This window comes from Bos indicus, chromosome 2, assembly GCF_029378745.1.
Source record: "Bos indicus isolate NIAB-ARS_2022 breed Sahiwal x Tharparkar chromosome 2, NIAB-ARS_B.indTharparkar_mat_pri_1.0, whole genome shotgun sequence".
Lineage (NCBI taxonomy): Eukaryota > Metazoa > Chordata > Mammalia > Artiodactyla > Bovidae > Bos > Bos indicus.
In genome coordinates, this window is record NC_091761.1 from 62,752,288 (window position 1) to 62,768,815 (window position 16,528).

General features: G+C 51.5%; 1 protein-coding gene across 7 annotated transcripts in view; it reads right to left on the reverse strand.

Annotated features, from left to right (window-relative positions):
* Window positions 1–965: 965 nt before the first annotated feature.
* The window catches only part of MGAT5 (alpha-1,6-mannosylglycoprotein 6-beta-N-acetylglucosaminyltransferase), a 397,375-nt gene continuing 381,812 nt past the window's right edge, over window positions 966–16,528 (reverse strand). For all 7 annotated transcript variants that reach the window (XM_070799867.1, XM_070799869.1, XM_019973660.2 and 4 more), the window contains 2 exons: window positions 13,797–13,954; window positions 966–6,890 (listed from right to left, as the gene is read on the reverse strand). In XM_070799867.1, coding sequence (XP_070655968.1) covers window positions 6,692–6,890; window positions 13,797–13,954 — 357 coding nt within the window. In that variant the 3' untranslated portion in view covers window positions 966–6,691. The remainder of the gene's footprint in view (window positions 6,891–13,796; window positions 13,955–16,528) is intronic.

Genomic DNA, 16,528 nt, shown 5'->3' on the forward strand with positions numbered 1-16,528 from the left:
GCTGTGGGCAGGTTTTCTGTCGTGGGTGAAGGACGACTTGTGCCCCGGTAGAGCCCCTGAAGGGCAGGTGGTCTATTCTAAGAGGTCACTGACCTTGGTTCAGTCCGATGCTTTCAAGAGTGCTTTTCTCCAATGGCATTCTGCAGCATGTTCTAGGGGCTGTTACCATGTCTCACACACACAAAACAGACACTCTTCTGGTCTGGGAAATACAAGATGCAACAGGTTCCTTTTCTGCAGGTTTTTTTTCCCTGTATTTAATGTAGTTCCCACGGTGGAATCTGCGTCGCATCCTCAAAACTTAAGCACTCAAGTTATGCTCACCTTTCTGGGGACTTGTGTCCCATCAAAGATGCCAGGTGTCTCCCATGGAGTCTCTGCTCCGGGCAGCATCCAGGCACTCTGCTGTCTTCAGAGAGGCTGCGCCATGCCTTCCAGCATCACCTACAACAAGCCCCTAGTGGGAGCATGAACTTGACCTTCCTTGTTCCTGGGGCACATGCCTAACCAAGTGCTCATGGACCACTGAGCTGTGGGGTCAGGGTGTTCTTTCTGAGGCAGGGAAATGTGGTCCAGGTCTAAAAAGCCCACAGACAGCCTCTTAAGGGCTACCGTACTAGCACATCCTGAAGGAGTTTAAACATCCATTGTAGCCCCCGGTTATTTTAAAAAAGAAAAGCCTAGGAATCCACTGACAAATTGAGTTCCCCTCTAGGTACGTACAGGGGAGGAGGAGCGCTCCACCATCAGTACCGGTGGATGTGATCGAAGGGAAGAGTCTTACACAGTGAACACCTCCCCCTCCCCCAGTGCCTTACACCTACCTTCCCATCAAGGTTTCCAGCAGCGTGTCTGCAGACGGTGAAATCGCGGCCGCCAGTGCTGGGGGAGTGGCTGTATCGCACCCCGTGTACCCACCCAGAACCTCCCACCCACCCCCACCCCCCACAAATCAGGTCCACCTGTCACACAAGAAAAGTTTATTGAAAAATAAAGTTCTCCCTAGTTTTCTCTACAACAGTGGAAAACAAAGCAGTGCTCTCTACGCCGGTACAGTACATGTGACAGCAATACCTCACTGGCAGAACCTTGCATGACTTAACCCCGGGGGAACAGCAGAAAACAGCCGTACCAGGAGCTGGCTGAAGACACGGACGCGGATGGCCGTTAGCTTACAGACACCGAGCTCGCGACAGCAACTATGGCAGAAAAGATGTCACCATCTCCTTTGGCATCGGTTGTCCCACTCCCATTTGTCCTGTTCACACCTGGGCAGGACAGGGAACAAATGCTTCCCAAGTTTGCACCATCTCAGAGGTGGGCAGAGGTGGCCGACTAAGCTAGGTTCCTGTCCAGCTGTCCCAGGGAGACCTCCTGCAAGTGGTCTGAGCACCTAGGGCTGCACCCCCCGACTCCCCAGACACAGGGCCCTGGTCCCCGCATTAGCACACAGATGCCCTCCATCCCTCTGCCCTGTCTCACCAGCTGCAGGGGGCTAGGGCTCCACAAGATCTGGGGAGAATCGAGGAAATGCTTGGAAGAAGGTGCACTCCAATCTTACATCCACAGACATGTAAGACTGCTGATGCAGCTGAAGAGAATGCAAAGGATCTTAAAAAGACACCAACAAATTCCTCCATTTTCCACAAATGCAGTCTTTCCAGAATAGCGCCAAAATAGGAGATAAAAACTGAGCCTATTTAGGGAAGTAAGAGGCTGACACCAACCACGCCACCCCCCCCCCCCCCCAAAAAAAAAGCCAACTGACATTCGGGTGATTTGGAAAAACATCACTAAGCTAGGAGCAGCCTCTTGGAGTTCTGAAGACCCCTCAGTCTCTCCATGGAACTAACCTTTAATTTGATAGAAACATAACAACTAACCAGCCTGGGAATCTGATCCTCTTGGACTGGACACTGGAGAAGCCACCCTGGCCAGCAGGGGGCAGCAAAGGGACTTCCTGGGGGAATGAGTACGTTCAAGAGGTCATTCCTTTTCTCTTAAATAAAAAAAAAAACACACCTCTATTATTGCATTTCAGAGGAAGATGGGTAACTTTAAGGGAACAGTCTGTCAGAGGATTTATTTTAATTTCCAGCTCAAAAAGTTCTGCACACACCCTGGAAGGGTCCAGAAGATGTCAGTGGGGTAGGATCTGGCATGTGGCCACTCTATGTCAAGCTGACTAATTTTGCAGCCCAGTTCCACTTGAGGCTGAAGTCGGGCATATTTTCAAATCAGTCAGTGCATTCAGGGACACAGTACCATTTTAGCCAGCAGGGTGGACACAGGACCTGGGCATCTTAAACCTGTAATTCCTACAACATTCTATCAACTTGGAGTATCTTCCCGTACCTACAGGAATCAATGATAGGAAGTGAGCTCAGCTCTTTTCCTCAACTTGTATGAAATGTGAAAAACAACAATATTTAACATTTACTAGGACTTAACTATTTGCCAGACATTGCTAAACACTGAATCCTCACAAAACCCCTAAGTGCTAAGAAAGCTAGGGTAAAATTTTTTTTTTTCTGCATCTGACACTAGACAGCTAATTTGGCCTTTTGCCATATAAACTTGGGTTTCCATTTTTTTTTGTTGTTGAAGCCAACAAGAAGGAAAAGAACCCACCCTCTGCTTTAGACAACTCCCACCTTCTTAGAGCAGCCTGAATCTCTTGACATCTGTCCGTCTCTTCACATGAAGATGCTCTGCAGCCTAGGGGATGGGCGGGATTAGAATAAAACCACTGTGGAAATGAAAATATTCTTCAATAAATAAAATATTCCAGGCTTGGGAGAGTAACACCACCACAGCCTGTCGTTAATAGAACTTTTTTAAAATCAAGAATTGGTGTGTGTGGGGGGGGTGGGCGAGGGTGGCAATGTCCCAATTATATACATATCTAGTAGGGAATCCACCCCAGAGAGGGGGTGGCCTGATTGGGCTGGTCTAAAAAGCACAAACCCGCCCATAACAGCACAGTCTCTGCCTAACTGCTCACAATCACAGTTTTACTACCAGTGAGCTGCACTGGGACGCCAAGGGAGCTTGCTGGGAGGCTGATGTTTGCCAAGGAAATAAAAACGGGGGGTGCATATTATTTCCCCTTCATCCTGATAGGGAGATAGAATGATTTGGGGCCAGTGCTTCCAACGAGCCCAGCGGGGCCTGCTTCCCTTCACTGCAACCCCTCACACAGGGTTGGTTCTCTGCCCTTGCCACCCTCCACCAAGCACCCAGGGTGGCACCTGTCAACCATCCGTCTCCAGACAAACCCAGAGACCTAGCCGAGCAGCCTGGGAGGGTGAAGCTTGGTCTGGAGGAAGTCAACCCTCTTCTTGGGGCCCTCGTGGCTGCATGGGGGTATCTGTGCACATATGCTGCGACCTGGGGAGCTTGGAGGGCATGTCTGGCGTCCAGCCTGCGTTGCCCTCTGCCCTAGGACCTGTCTCACAAGGACAGGTCCTATCTATCTCCAAGCTGGAGGAGTCTGCTAGCTTCCTTCAACAAAACCCGATTCCAAACACTGACACCAGATTCCAAAAACCAACCCAAAAGAAAAGTGAAAAGGCACCTCAGAGAAACAATAAATATCACCAAAGAAAAGATCGCTTAATACTTACAAACATACAGCAAACACAAAGTAAAAAACCCAATCTAAGCAAAAATGTGAAAAGCTTCTCCAATTGTGCATGTGCAAATCAAACTGCATACCAGAAATAAATGAGGTGTTTACTGGCATGAGAAGTGTGTTTTCCCTTTCAGGAATTTTTACTCCTGAAAGTGTTTACATTTCAAAGGAAAGCTTTCTCTCCTTTAATAAATTAAACCTTTTCCCTCAAGTTTTTTAAGAACTTAGGATCACAGTGGAGGAAAAATAAATCCAAACTTTTAGGAAAAAATGTACAAAAAACTAAAAAACCAGGCAAGAGGTGAGAGATGCTCAGAGCACAGGAAGACGCTAGTCCTGACTGGGGATATCTCTTCCTGTGGAACTGTCATCAATTACAAGGTGGTTCAGGAGTCTATCAAGATTGGCACTGGCAAAACCACCCAAGGCTTCTAGCCCACACCCTGAAAGGCGCCTTCCTCTCGCATAGCAGGCAGCAATTGCAGCCCTTCCTGCACAGGGCAGATGGAGGCCCCACCCTAATGTCCTCTGGGGTCACTGACCAGACTGGGGCCAAGTCTGTGGAGGCCTGGGAACCAGTATACACTTGGTGTTACCCCCTCTGCCCTCAACAACTGGAGTGTGGGTTTCTTTGCACCAGGAGCAGCAGCCACGTCACCCCACCCCGGGGCAGAACTCTGGCTTACTTCCGGTCAGTACTGGGATGGGGGGAGCAAGAAGGATCTTAAGGTAGGGAAGTGCTCCCTGGGCTGCCTGACTGAGGGTCCTGGCGTAGAGAAGAGGAATTCTTGAGAAGGCAGAGAGTCCCTGAGCTCAGGGGCAGCCGGCAAACAATCCCTGCAGCTTTTGGAACACAAGCCCGGCACAGCGTGTTTCTGAGAACCGGGCTTTCCAACCTCCTTGCTTTCGGAGTTCCTGTGCTTGTTCTAACGGATCTCTGACAGATGGGTTAGTCTGGCAAAGCGTGGGAAACTGGTCTCGGCCCGCAGGCTCCCCCTGCTGGTCAAACACGGGAACGCACATCCTCAGCACCAGAAACGGCCAGAAGGGCCCAGGAGAGGGCAGCACTGGCCCAGGAACTGCTGGTCTGGGCGCTAAAGCGAATTCCTTCTAGGAAGGCTGCAGCCAGGAGGCCCATTCGTAGGAAATAGTGGTTCCCGACAGCAGGGATGGCAGCTGTTTCCTCCCCCTGCAGGAAACTGTCCTCGCGAAGCACTCAAAAGCACACGGGCACTCACACCGTCTTGCCCAATTTCCTTTTAACTGCTGCCCTTGTTTCTATTCTCAGCCAGTTTGTGAGGAGTGGGCCCTGGCATCCATGCTCAGCGCGGAGGCTTCCCCATCAGAATTCTCCCTGGCACGGGTACTCGGGGGCCACCTATGGGGTGGGGGAGATCCTGGCTGCCCTAACTCCCCCACTCCATTCTCTAAGATCCACTGAGGTTAGTCTAAGGAAAGAAGGCCGGCTGTGCATTTGATATTAATTTTATACCCAAGAAGAAGAATCGAGGAGTGGGTGGAATCTGACCTCCCATCCCTCACAGCCCCACACTCCTCCTGGGTGGGCCTCAGACTTGAGAATTCTAACCTGAACCTTGCGTACCGGAGGCTCACCCAGCCATTAGCTGTGTCCAGCTTTTCTGTTCAGCAACCAAGCCACTCAGAATCTTTAGTGAGGGCTGGGTGGCTCATGGGACAGCTTTCAAGGGGGACATTCTGCCAGGGAGAAGGGAGCTCACTCTTACCAGCACGGAGATGCCAGGGGCATCACAGGAAACACACACACACACACACACACACACACACACACACACACACACACGCAAAGCACTGAAGCATGGCGTGGGGGGAGGGGAGTGGAAGGGGCTGGGGGAACTTGCCCAAGAGCACAGCACAGGGACTCCAGGGTTTGGTCCAACCTGCTGACCAGTTCAACACCCTCCTCCCCAGTATTTCTGCCTGGAGTAAAAACCAGTATCAGATTCCTACCCCTTGCAAACCACACCCACACTCATAGTCAGCAGCCAAGACAGTGCACATTCATCCTGGCCTGCCCTTGCTCCCCCAGCCAACATCAAAAGTTCACTGAGAGCCCCATCCCCTGGACTTCGGTGACATCGGACGGAGTGAATATAACACAAGCCCAGCTCAGGTGGTGCCACTAGTTCTTAGGGACCAGCTTCATCCCTGTCCAAATCGCAGTTCAAAGACACCCCTTCTCAAGGGGGTAAAGAGCACCCCTCCACGTGCAAGGGTAGCTTTTAATCCTAACCGGAAATGACAGCCCAGCTGTGTGGGGGTGTGTTCCACCTTGGGGGGTGTGATGGAACAGAGGAAAGGAGCCTGTCACTGCAAAGCAGCCCATCTCTGGTCCCTGCTGGGTTCTCTGGACCACACAGGCATTTCCCCGGACAACCAAGGGGTGCCTATCCCCTAGCCTCTGCCACCTGCTAAGCACAAGGAATTTATTTTCTTCTGCCACCATCCACTTTGAGGAGCTAGGTACCCACAGCTGCCCTTAATCATGCCACTAGCCCCATGGTGCACCCTGCCCAAAGCAGACAACAGTCATGTTATAGTGAAGAGGGATGGCCAACAGAGGAAAATCAGAGAAGTAGCAAGACGCGCAATCAATCCCTCTTTGCCCTCCCCAGCTCCCCCTCCCTCCCTCCCAAATAAATAAATTAATGGGTTTAGGAATGTTCCCGTAGGAAGTTCTTTCCGACTAGCTCAACTCCTCCTCTGGTTTTGTTTTGTTTAAACGAATATTGAGATTCTCTTTTTTTATCCTGGAGCAGCTGCACAGTCTCCCTACAGTAGCTCCTCCAAAATTAAAGACGAAGTTGTGCCAGGGAGAAGCCAGGTTCCTGGCCTGAGGTTGGCTCCACTGTGATGCTCTGACTGCAGCGGGACCAGTACCAAATCAAGACCTTTCACCAAAACGTTCAGGCTCTGGGGAGAGTCCCTGAATTGTGTCTGTGTCCCTGCCCCACCCTGATGGGGCGGGAGCCACTGTCTCCCCCCTGCAGAGCATAGGCGCGGGTGGAGTGGTGGCCGCTATAGACAGTCTTTACAGAGAGCCACCTGGCCCTTGATGAAGTCCCGGCAGGGGCAGATCCTCCGGTGGCGGGCGTGGGCACCAGCACAGCTGAACAGCAGGAGGTCGCCTTGAAACACACAGTGCTTGTTCTTGGGGTCGAAGGAGGGCGCCACGATGTCCTTGGCCAGCTCTGAGCTTTGGCAGTTCACATCGTACCTGAAGAGAAAGAGGAAGGGGTTGGAGAGGCAGGGACTGTCCTCAGCCCTGGCCCCTTCTGCTGCCCTCCAGTGGGGAAGGCTGTTTGGGGCTCCTGTTGGCCACCCTCTGACCCAGCCAACCTCACTTCTGGGAATGCGCATGTGGGTGCGGTATGTGTTCAAGGCTGGAGAAGAACCAGAAATAACCTGAAGACTCAGCACGTGGGGAATGGCTGGATCCCCTGTGGCTCAGCTGTGTTATCAGCACACGCAGCACTTGACAAGGAGGTAGGAATGTGAGCACCAGCATGAGAGCAAGTAATAACAGGGGGTGCAGTGTATCCACGTGTGTGTGTGTGAGTGTGGGAGGGAGAGCGAGGGGGAGCGGGGGGCGGAGAAGAGAGAAAAAGAGAGGGGGACAAGAAGAGGGAAAGAAAGTAGAGCAGGTACACTAAAGACTTAACAATGGTTACTTCTGAGAAGTGAGACTGGGACAATGATATGCATTATTTAAATGCTTTTTAGAACATTTTAAAACTATGTCTATCTTTAAAACTAATGCTTAGAGGGATCTCTGTTATATGACCTTAGTTTCCCGCTGGAGAGCAACCAGATGGTTTCCTGGGCATGGTGTGTCCTGGGGCCTCAATTCATGGGACCTTTGCAGCCGCCTTCCACGACTGCGGCAATAGATCGTCCTACTACCCACCCTGGTCCCCAGCCCTTGAGGGCTGTGGATGTGCAGAGCAGGGACTGAGTCCAGGCCCTGATCCCAAGCCCAGGTTCTTGCTCCTCCCCCATCTTCTTCCACCCCTCTGGCTGTGGGCTGCAGACCCCTGGGGTTTTGCTTCCTCAGGCTGAAACCCCCACCTGGGGGGCTCAGGAGAACAGTGTTGGCCTCTCATCTCAAAGAGGAGCCACGGAAGTTCTCGTCCTAGATGGGGTGTTCGGGTCCCACCACCTTGTGCCCCGTTGTCCCACATGCCTGGTGGGGACCAGCTCAGAGAAGGTGGTGTAGGAGGTCCAGGCAGATCTGGGTTTGCATCCCGGTTTTATATGAGCTGTGTGGCCTTGGACCAATGCCTGAGCCTCCCTGTGGCTCAGTTTCCTTTTCTGTGAAATGGGGACGAATAACCCTTGACTCTCAGGGAAGGTCATGCGCTTAGTCGCATAGTCATGTCTGACTTTTTGCAGTCCTTTGGACTGGAGCCCACCATGGGCTTAGTGCTATGGGATTTTTCAGGCAAGAATACTGGAGTGGGTTGTCATTCCCTTCTCCAGATCATCTTCCTGACCCAGGAATCAAACCTGCATCTCCTGTGTTTCCTGCACTGCAGGCAGATTCTTTAACCACTCACAGGGGGGAAGTACAGGGATTAAATAAATGTTTACAGAGCAGCTGGCAGAGTCCAGCTCTGAGTAAGCATTCAGCACATGAGAACTAGCATGATTGCTCCCGCTGGTAGATGCTGGGTGGACTGCCACCTTCTGCCCTCACCCCACACTGTGAGTTTACACACATGCCAAGTATCTCCATTTTGCTTTGTTCACAGAAGTCCTGATTCTTGCTGACAGGGAGGGGATTTGGGCGGGGAACCTGAGGTTTCCTGCCACTTCTGGAAAGCTTCCAAATGTTTTGAGAAAAGGATCTGACCCCCCACCCAGTGTTACTCCTGCCCGCTCGTCTTCCTCGAGCCAACTAACTGCCTGGGCCCACTTGCTCCTTTGCCAGCATTAATCTGTGATTTCCAGCGCATCTCCTGGGCTTCCGGTGAGTTCTCCGAGGCTGCCAGCCCAGCTCCTGGCTCTTAGGAGGGCAGCACCCACTCCTGTCCTGCTCTTGCAGTCACCAGGGAGCTCTGTGACTTCTCTCAGTGGCCTAACACCTCATGTTAGATGTGCCAGCTGGGAGACGGAAGCAACCAGAGGGTTAGGGTCATGGCGAGGGCAGCGAGTTGGGGGCTCCATGGATTTCCTAAAGGAAACAAAAGTCAGAGTCAGGGCCCACCTGGTCCTGCCTACTTCCTGGCCAACACTGAAAGGGGGTCTCCAGAGCCCAGCTGGGCATGAAGTTTCCACATGGAATGTGGCCTTGGGATCCAGATTTGTGCTGATGCTATTTATGTATTTAGGTGAATCACGGCAGCTACTGTGTCTTAACTCAAGCCATCTGCCTGGCACACGGCTCATCAGGGGCATGAAGTCTCCAGAACTCATCTCGGACTCCGTGGCGAGTGGGAGGGACTGTCAAGAGCCAGGGAGAATCACATCTGCTCCTGGCCTCCTGGACTTGGACTCCAGGCCCAGCGTACCACGGTGTGAGCACACGCGCCCGTGGCCACGGGGCTGCAGTAGCAGCCTGTCCAAGGCCAAAGTCCAAAGACCACCACAAAGCACTTGAGCAGTGGGTATTCCCCGGAGCCATGGGTGACCTGGCCCAGCAAGCTCCCCAGAGGCTCAGCGGAGTGGTGGTGGGGCCACCCTTGGATGTGACCCAATCCCTGGCCTGAGGTCTCTGTTCCACAGCCCTAGGCCTGCAGAGAGGCCCCTCGAGCATCCTTGCTGAGCTCAGCAGGAGGAGGGGACCTTCCCAATCGCTAGAGCACATCCTCACCCCCACGAGGTCCCTTGCCTCTTCAGGGCATGTGTGTTGCTGTCCTGCCTCTGTTCCTAACATGTCTGTCTTGCCTGCACAGGCGTACACACACACACACACACACACACACACACACACACACACACACCTTGTGCTGTTTCCATTCTTCTTACACACACACACACACACACACACACCCCTTGTGCTGTTTCCATTCTTCTTACACACACACACACACACACACACCCCTTGTGCTGTTTCCATCTTACACACACACACACACACACACCTTGTACTGTTTCCATCTTACACACACACACACACACACCTTGTACTGTTTCCATCTTACACACACACACCCCTTGTGCTGTTTCCATTCTTCTCACACACACACACACACACACACACCCCTTGTGCTGTTTCCATTCTTCTTACACACACACACACACACACACCCCTTGTGCTGTTTCCATCTTACACACACACACACCCCTTGTGCTGTTTCCATCTTACACACACACACACACCTTGTGCTGTTTCCATCTTACACACACACACACAACTTGTGCTGTTTCCATCTTACACACACACACACACACACACACACACACCTTGTACTGTTTCCATCTTACACACACACACACACACACCTTGTACTGTTTCCATCTTATACACACACACACACCTTGTACTGTTTCCATCTTACACACACACACACACCTTGTGCTGTTTCCATCTTACACACACACACACACCTTGTGCTGTTTCCATCTTACACACACACACACCACACACACATCTTGTACTGTTTCCATCTTATACACACACACACACCTTGTACTGTTTCCATCTTACACACACACCTTGTGCTGTTTCCATCTTACATACACACACACACACCTTGTGCTGTTTCCATCTTACACACACACACACACACCAAACACATACCCGTTGTGCTGTTTCCATTCTGCAGCCCCTGGGGTGCTCACCTCTCTCTAACTGCCCTAGAACGGTTTCTCTCACAGGATGGGAACTGGGGCTTCTGAGGCCCTTCAGCCCTCGCTGGAGAGCTTAGAGCTCTTCAAACAGAAGAAAAAGGCCAAGCCTCCCCCTTCCCATGGGGCTGCCTATTTCCCAAGAGGACAGAAGCCCCGCAGCCCTCTCCACACACAGACCCATGCAGGATGAAAGGAAGGAAGCCGGGCCCCACCTGCTGGTCTCCCTCCTCCTCTCCCTATTCCCTGCACTCCTCCTTGCTAATCCCAACCCCGTATCCACCAAGTCTCCCCAAGCTCCCTTGTCACCACTCTGAGGCACTGAGGCACCACAGTGCTCACAGTCCAGGCTTCATGGCTTAGAATTCCTCTTCAAAAAAAAAAAAACACCCCAAACTCAATAAATTAATCTTTTAGAGGATACAACTTGTAAAGGTAGCAACATTACAAAGGAGGTCTTCCACTAACATGTGTTTCTATTTCCGGGGGTGAGGTGCTCCCCCCGGACCCCATCAGCATGGACTCTGGCTCTTTCTAGGACTTCTGTCCTCTGACCTCTCAGGGCCTGGTTTGGGTCAAGTCAGGTTGCACCTGAAGCACGCATGCTCTGTGCAAGGGGTTTGTGGTCGCCTCTGTCACTCCCATAGCCCCACCTGAGCAGGAGCTCCAAGACCAGCTGCCTGACTCCCCAAGTCAAGATGACAGCACGGGACACTTGACATCTGTTACATCAAGTCATACTGCATGCCGAGGACAGGCCGGGGACACCCGGAGATGGAAAGGAGCTTAAATTCAGAGTCAGGCCCCAAGCTGGAGGAGGAACAGCAGCATGGGCTCGGAGGAGCCGCTCACTGCTAAGTGGCCATGAATATGGATCAGCCAGGATTGCTGCGCTGAGGAGGCACTCAGCAGACTTGCCAGAGAGCTATGACATTATCAGTATTTACAAATGCAGAAACAAAGGTATTCAGTAGGGCTCTTACATTCAGAAAATTAATTTCAGGCGGCTCTATTGCAAAATTAGCATTCGCAGCAGCCTCCTAGGGAGAAAACCCACATATCTACAAGGGGATAGGAGGGAGGGGGCTGCTGAGTAATGCCTTGGCAAAGGGCCTGGCCCAGGGTAGCCCCTCACTCAGGCCTTCTGCTCCCCTGGGCTCGGCCTGGTGTACGGGATTACCAGTGGGGGGTGGGGTGGGGTTTGAGGTGGGGGTGGGGGACTGGCTTTTCTGGTCGCAGCCTGGTGACTTCAGGCCTGCTCCGCGGCCCACACTCCTGCAGGAAAGGACTTTGCTGTACACAGGCTCACCATCACTGGGGACGTCCCTATTTCACAGGTGGGCAGATTGATAGAACAGAGGAAATGGGTCCATTGGCTCATTCCTGTTCCCCTGCAGGCTCGGTGGGGCTCTGGGCTCTCTGAGCCCCCGGCCTGGCCAGGAAGGCCCACGCCTCTGAGCAGTCCCATCAAGGTTGCCTCCTCCACAGGTAGGCGGGGCTGCACATGGACAGTTGGGTGTGGACAGCTAGCAGTCTGTCCCTAGTGACGCCAGACTTCCTGTCAAACAGAGGGAGACACTCAGGGTTCTCAGGAAGCCACCTTGGTACAGGAGTGGTTTGCAACAGGGGTGAGTGGGAAGCTCCTCCTGCACTTAGAATTGGGGACACGTGCTCTGGAGGTAGAAGCTTCTAGCACCACAGACATCAGACCAGCGCTGCCTCTCACACAGTGTCACTGGATGCAGAGCAGGATGCTGACCAACTCTGCTGGTCTGGCCTCTATTCTGCTGGTGGAATTGAGGGCACCTCTGATCCTGGTCTTCATGTAAAAAAATGAGAAAAAATAGAATCCCCCGAGTCCCTACTCAGGAAAGGAGCCCTGCAGGCAAGGTGCTAGAGATCACGTTTCCTCTCTGAAAAGGGTTTTACACCTCATTACTTGAGGTGAGCATAATAAGGCTTACAGGCAGGGCCAGGCCAGCTCAGACCACTGTGCCCAGATAAATGCAGTGGCCAACTGTGCTCTAACAGGGCGTGAAGCCAGAATGGAGACCCGTAAGCCTGGAGCCCTGAGTCCACTCTGTTCCTTAAGACTGGGGCAGGGGCTTCCCTGGTGGCTCAGGTCGTAAAGAATCTACATGCCATTGCAGAAGACGCAGGTTCGATCCCTGGGTGGGGAGGAACCTACATGCAAACCCTTGTACCACAACTACTGAGTCTGTGCTCCAGAGCCTGGAAGCAACGAAGTACTGAGCCCACGTGCCACAGAGCAACTAAGCCAGGCTCTACAACTACTGAAGCCTGAGTGCCTGGAGCCCATGCTCCACAGCAGGAGAAGTCACTGCGATGAGAGTCCCGTGCACCACAACCAGAGTAGCCCTCGCTCGCTGCAACTAGAGAAAATCCTATGCAGCAACAAAGACCCAAGCAGCTAATAAATAAGTTAAAAAAAAAAAAAAGACTGGGACCAAACGACTGCTCTGCAGAATATCTGGGGTTGGGAGAACAAATCCCCTAGGGGAAAACACCACATTAGAGCTATTAAGGTTGGGAGGGAGGTGACAGGTAATTAACTAGGTTGTGGCCCAGTGAGTGAAAGTCGCTCAGTCGTGTCCAACTCTTTTTGACCCCATGGACCATACAGTCCATGGAATTCTCCAGGCCAGAATACTAGAGTAGGTAGCCTTTCCCCTCTCCAGGGGATCTTCCCAACCCGGGATCGAACCCACATCTCCCTCATTGCAGGTGGAATCTTTACCAGCTGAATCACAAGCCCAGGGTGGGTGCGATAAATATCAAGGCACAGATTTAGCCCTGACTGAGGTCATGAGTCAGAGGCCAGAAGAAACCTCAGATGAAAATCTGGAAAATGTAAACATCAAACTCAAAATGCCACCACAAAAGGAAATTAATGGTGTTACTGAAAGTAACTGCTTCTCTGGTAGCTCAGTGGTAAAGAACCCGCCTGCCAATGTAGGAGGCGTGGGCTCATTCCCTGGGTCTGGAAGATGCCCTGGAGAAGGAAATGGCAACCCAATCTAGTATTCTTGCGTGGAGAATCCTATGGACAGAGGAGCCTGGCAGACTAGAGACCACGGGGTGGCAGAGTTGAACATGACTTATCGACTAAACAACAACTGTTAAGTGACAGAAGCAGCACAAGGGAAGCAATGCCAGCCAGAGAGAAGACCCCACTGGGTGACTCTGGGCTGTGATCCCAGTGCTGTGCCCGCCACCCTGCTCGGGGACCCTCAGGGACCTGGCAGTGCCAGGCTCACAGCCGTTGTGATACAACCTGGAGGCGGAGCCGCCCCTCCCGCGCTCCGGCACTTACTTCAGCAGGTCCTTGTCCTTGTTGAGATGCTGGAAGAAGGACGGCTCACAGATGAGCTGGTTCTCCTGACATACCTGCTTGCAGGACTGCCCGGGCTCAGCAAATTTTACCTGTAGGGCACTCAGGGGCGGCCACATCACTTGCCCATGGCAGAAGTCCTAGAATGACAATGAAACTGTCAGTCAAGGGACCAGGGATGCAAGCGGGGGATCCCCAGTCTCCCAACCTGTCCCAACAAGCTGGGCCCCAGCTGTGCAAGAGCGGAGAGGGGCAGCGGATGGGAGCCACACGGACTCAGGTTGGGATCTCAGCTAGAACTCGGCCTGGCCTTGACACCTCTACTCACCAGCTTCCTATGCCCAGCACCGTGCCTGCAGTAACAGGGGCTATCCCTTCATGTCACTGTCCATAATACAGTCGAGCTATTTAAAGTCTCCGCCCTTGAAGGCCCATCTCCAGGCCCACGTTCACCAGATGTTCTGTTCCCTCCGCCCTAATTCCTAAGACATTTTCAGCGACTACCTAATTTGACACAGAATTTAACAACGGTTACCTAATATAACACTGTTTTGTGAGTGCTAGTTTCAACTCAGGGAAGCAAAAGAGGTCTGTAGGTCTCTGGAATAGAACCTATTGTGGGGACATGGTCTTGATAGAAGCTCAGTTGGTTGAAACAAATGTAACACAAATTCAATAGCTAGAGAAGCTGTCTGAGGATGTGTGATAGGAGATGAAGTCACCTGGTACCCCTTAAGAGGAGAGGCACCCGGAGGCAGGGGAGGTGGGGGTGTGCTCAGGATGGGGCTGCTCAGTCACTTCCAGGATCTACAGGGAGCGGAGGAAACGCACATGTCCAAGGGAGTCATGGGCGGGGAGGACCAGGAGCAAACGCGTGCGGCATGGATAAGCTGAGCGAAAGGTGAAGTGGGACCAGGGATAGGGCAGGTGAGGAGCAGGAACTCTCTCCAACCTGGGACCCCAGCTTTCATCTCAGCTATGCCAGGAGCAAGTCTGAACAGGTACCGGGGGTGGGAACTCAGGTACCACTGGCACCCAGAGCCCGCTCTGCTTAAATGTTGCAGATGGAACCCTAGTCAAAGCCCTCCAAATCTCTGGGCCATCCAACCTGTAGAAGAAAAGCTGTGTTTAACTTCTTTGGGGGTGGGCTAGGCCTCGGGGTACCCAGTGATGGTTAGGATCCTGGGCTCTCAATTCGACTTGGAGGAATTCACCCCAGACATATGGGACACATGGGGCAAAGAAACCTACTCAGGACACAGGGAAACTTATGCAATGTTGTTGAGAGGAGAAGTGGAAGACTTGAAACAACCTGAAGGCTGTATAGAAACAGGTTGTATTAAAAGGTTGTGCTTAAACACCTAGAGCCAGACATCCTGGAGTGTGAAGTCAAGTGGGCCTTAGGAAGCATTACAATGAACAAAGCTAGTGGAGGTGATGGAAATCCAGCTGAGCTATTTCAAATCCTAAAAGATGACGCTGTTAAAGTGCTGCACTCAATATGCCAGCAAATTTGGAAAACTCAGCAGTGGCCACAGGACTGGAACAGGTCAGTTTTCATTCCAATCCCAAAGAAAGGCAATGCCAAAGAATGGTCAAACTATCACACAATTGCACTCATCTCACACACTAGCAAATTAATGCTCAAAATTCTCCAAGCTAGGCTTCAAAAGTATGTGAACCAAGAATTTCCAGATGTTCAAGTTTGATTTAGAAAAAGGCAGAGGAACCAGAGATCAAATGGCCAACATCCATTGCATCAAAGAAAAAGCAAGAGAATTCCAGAAAAATATCTACTTCTGCTTCATTGACTAAGCCAAAGCCTTTGACAGTGTGGATCACAACAAACTATGGAAAATTCTTAACGAGATGGGAATTCCAGACCACTTTACTTGCCTCCTGAGAAAGCTGTATGCAGGTCAAGAAGCAATGGTTAGAACCAGACATGGAACCACGGACTGGTTCCAAATCCGGAAAGGAGTATGTTAAGGCTGTATATAGTCACCCTGCTTATTTAACTTATATGCAGAGTACATCATGTGAAATGCCAGGCCGGATGAAGCACAAGCTGGAATCAAGATTGCTGGGAGAGATATCAATAACCTCAGATATGCATATGACACCACCTTTATGGCAGAAAGCAAAGTGGAACTAAAGAGCCTCTTGATGAAAGTGAAAGAGGAGACTGAAAAAGCTGACTTAAAACTCAGTATTCAAAAACCTAAGATCATGGCATCCAGTGTCATCACTTCATGAGAAATAGATGAGGAAACAAGAGAAACAGTGACAGACTTTATTTTCTTGAGTTCCAAAATCACTACAGATGGTGACTACAGCCATGAAGTTAAAAGACGCTTGCTCCTTGGAAGAAAAGCTATGGCAAATCTAGACAGCATAAAAAAGCAGACACATTACTTTATTGACAAAGGTCCATCTAGTCAAAGCTATGGTTTTTACAGTAGTCATGTATGGATGTGAGAGTTGGACCATAAAGGCTGAGTGCTGAAGAACTGATGCTTTTGAACTGTGGCGTTCAAGAAGACTCTTGAGAGTCCCTTGGACTTCAAGGAGATCAAACTAGTCAATCCTAAAGAAAAGCAGTCTTGAATATTCATTGGAGGGACTGATGCTGAAGCTCCAATACTTTGACCACCTGATGGGAAGAGCTGACTCATTAGAAAAGACCTTGATGCTGGGAAAGATTGGAGGCAGGA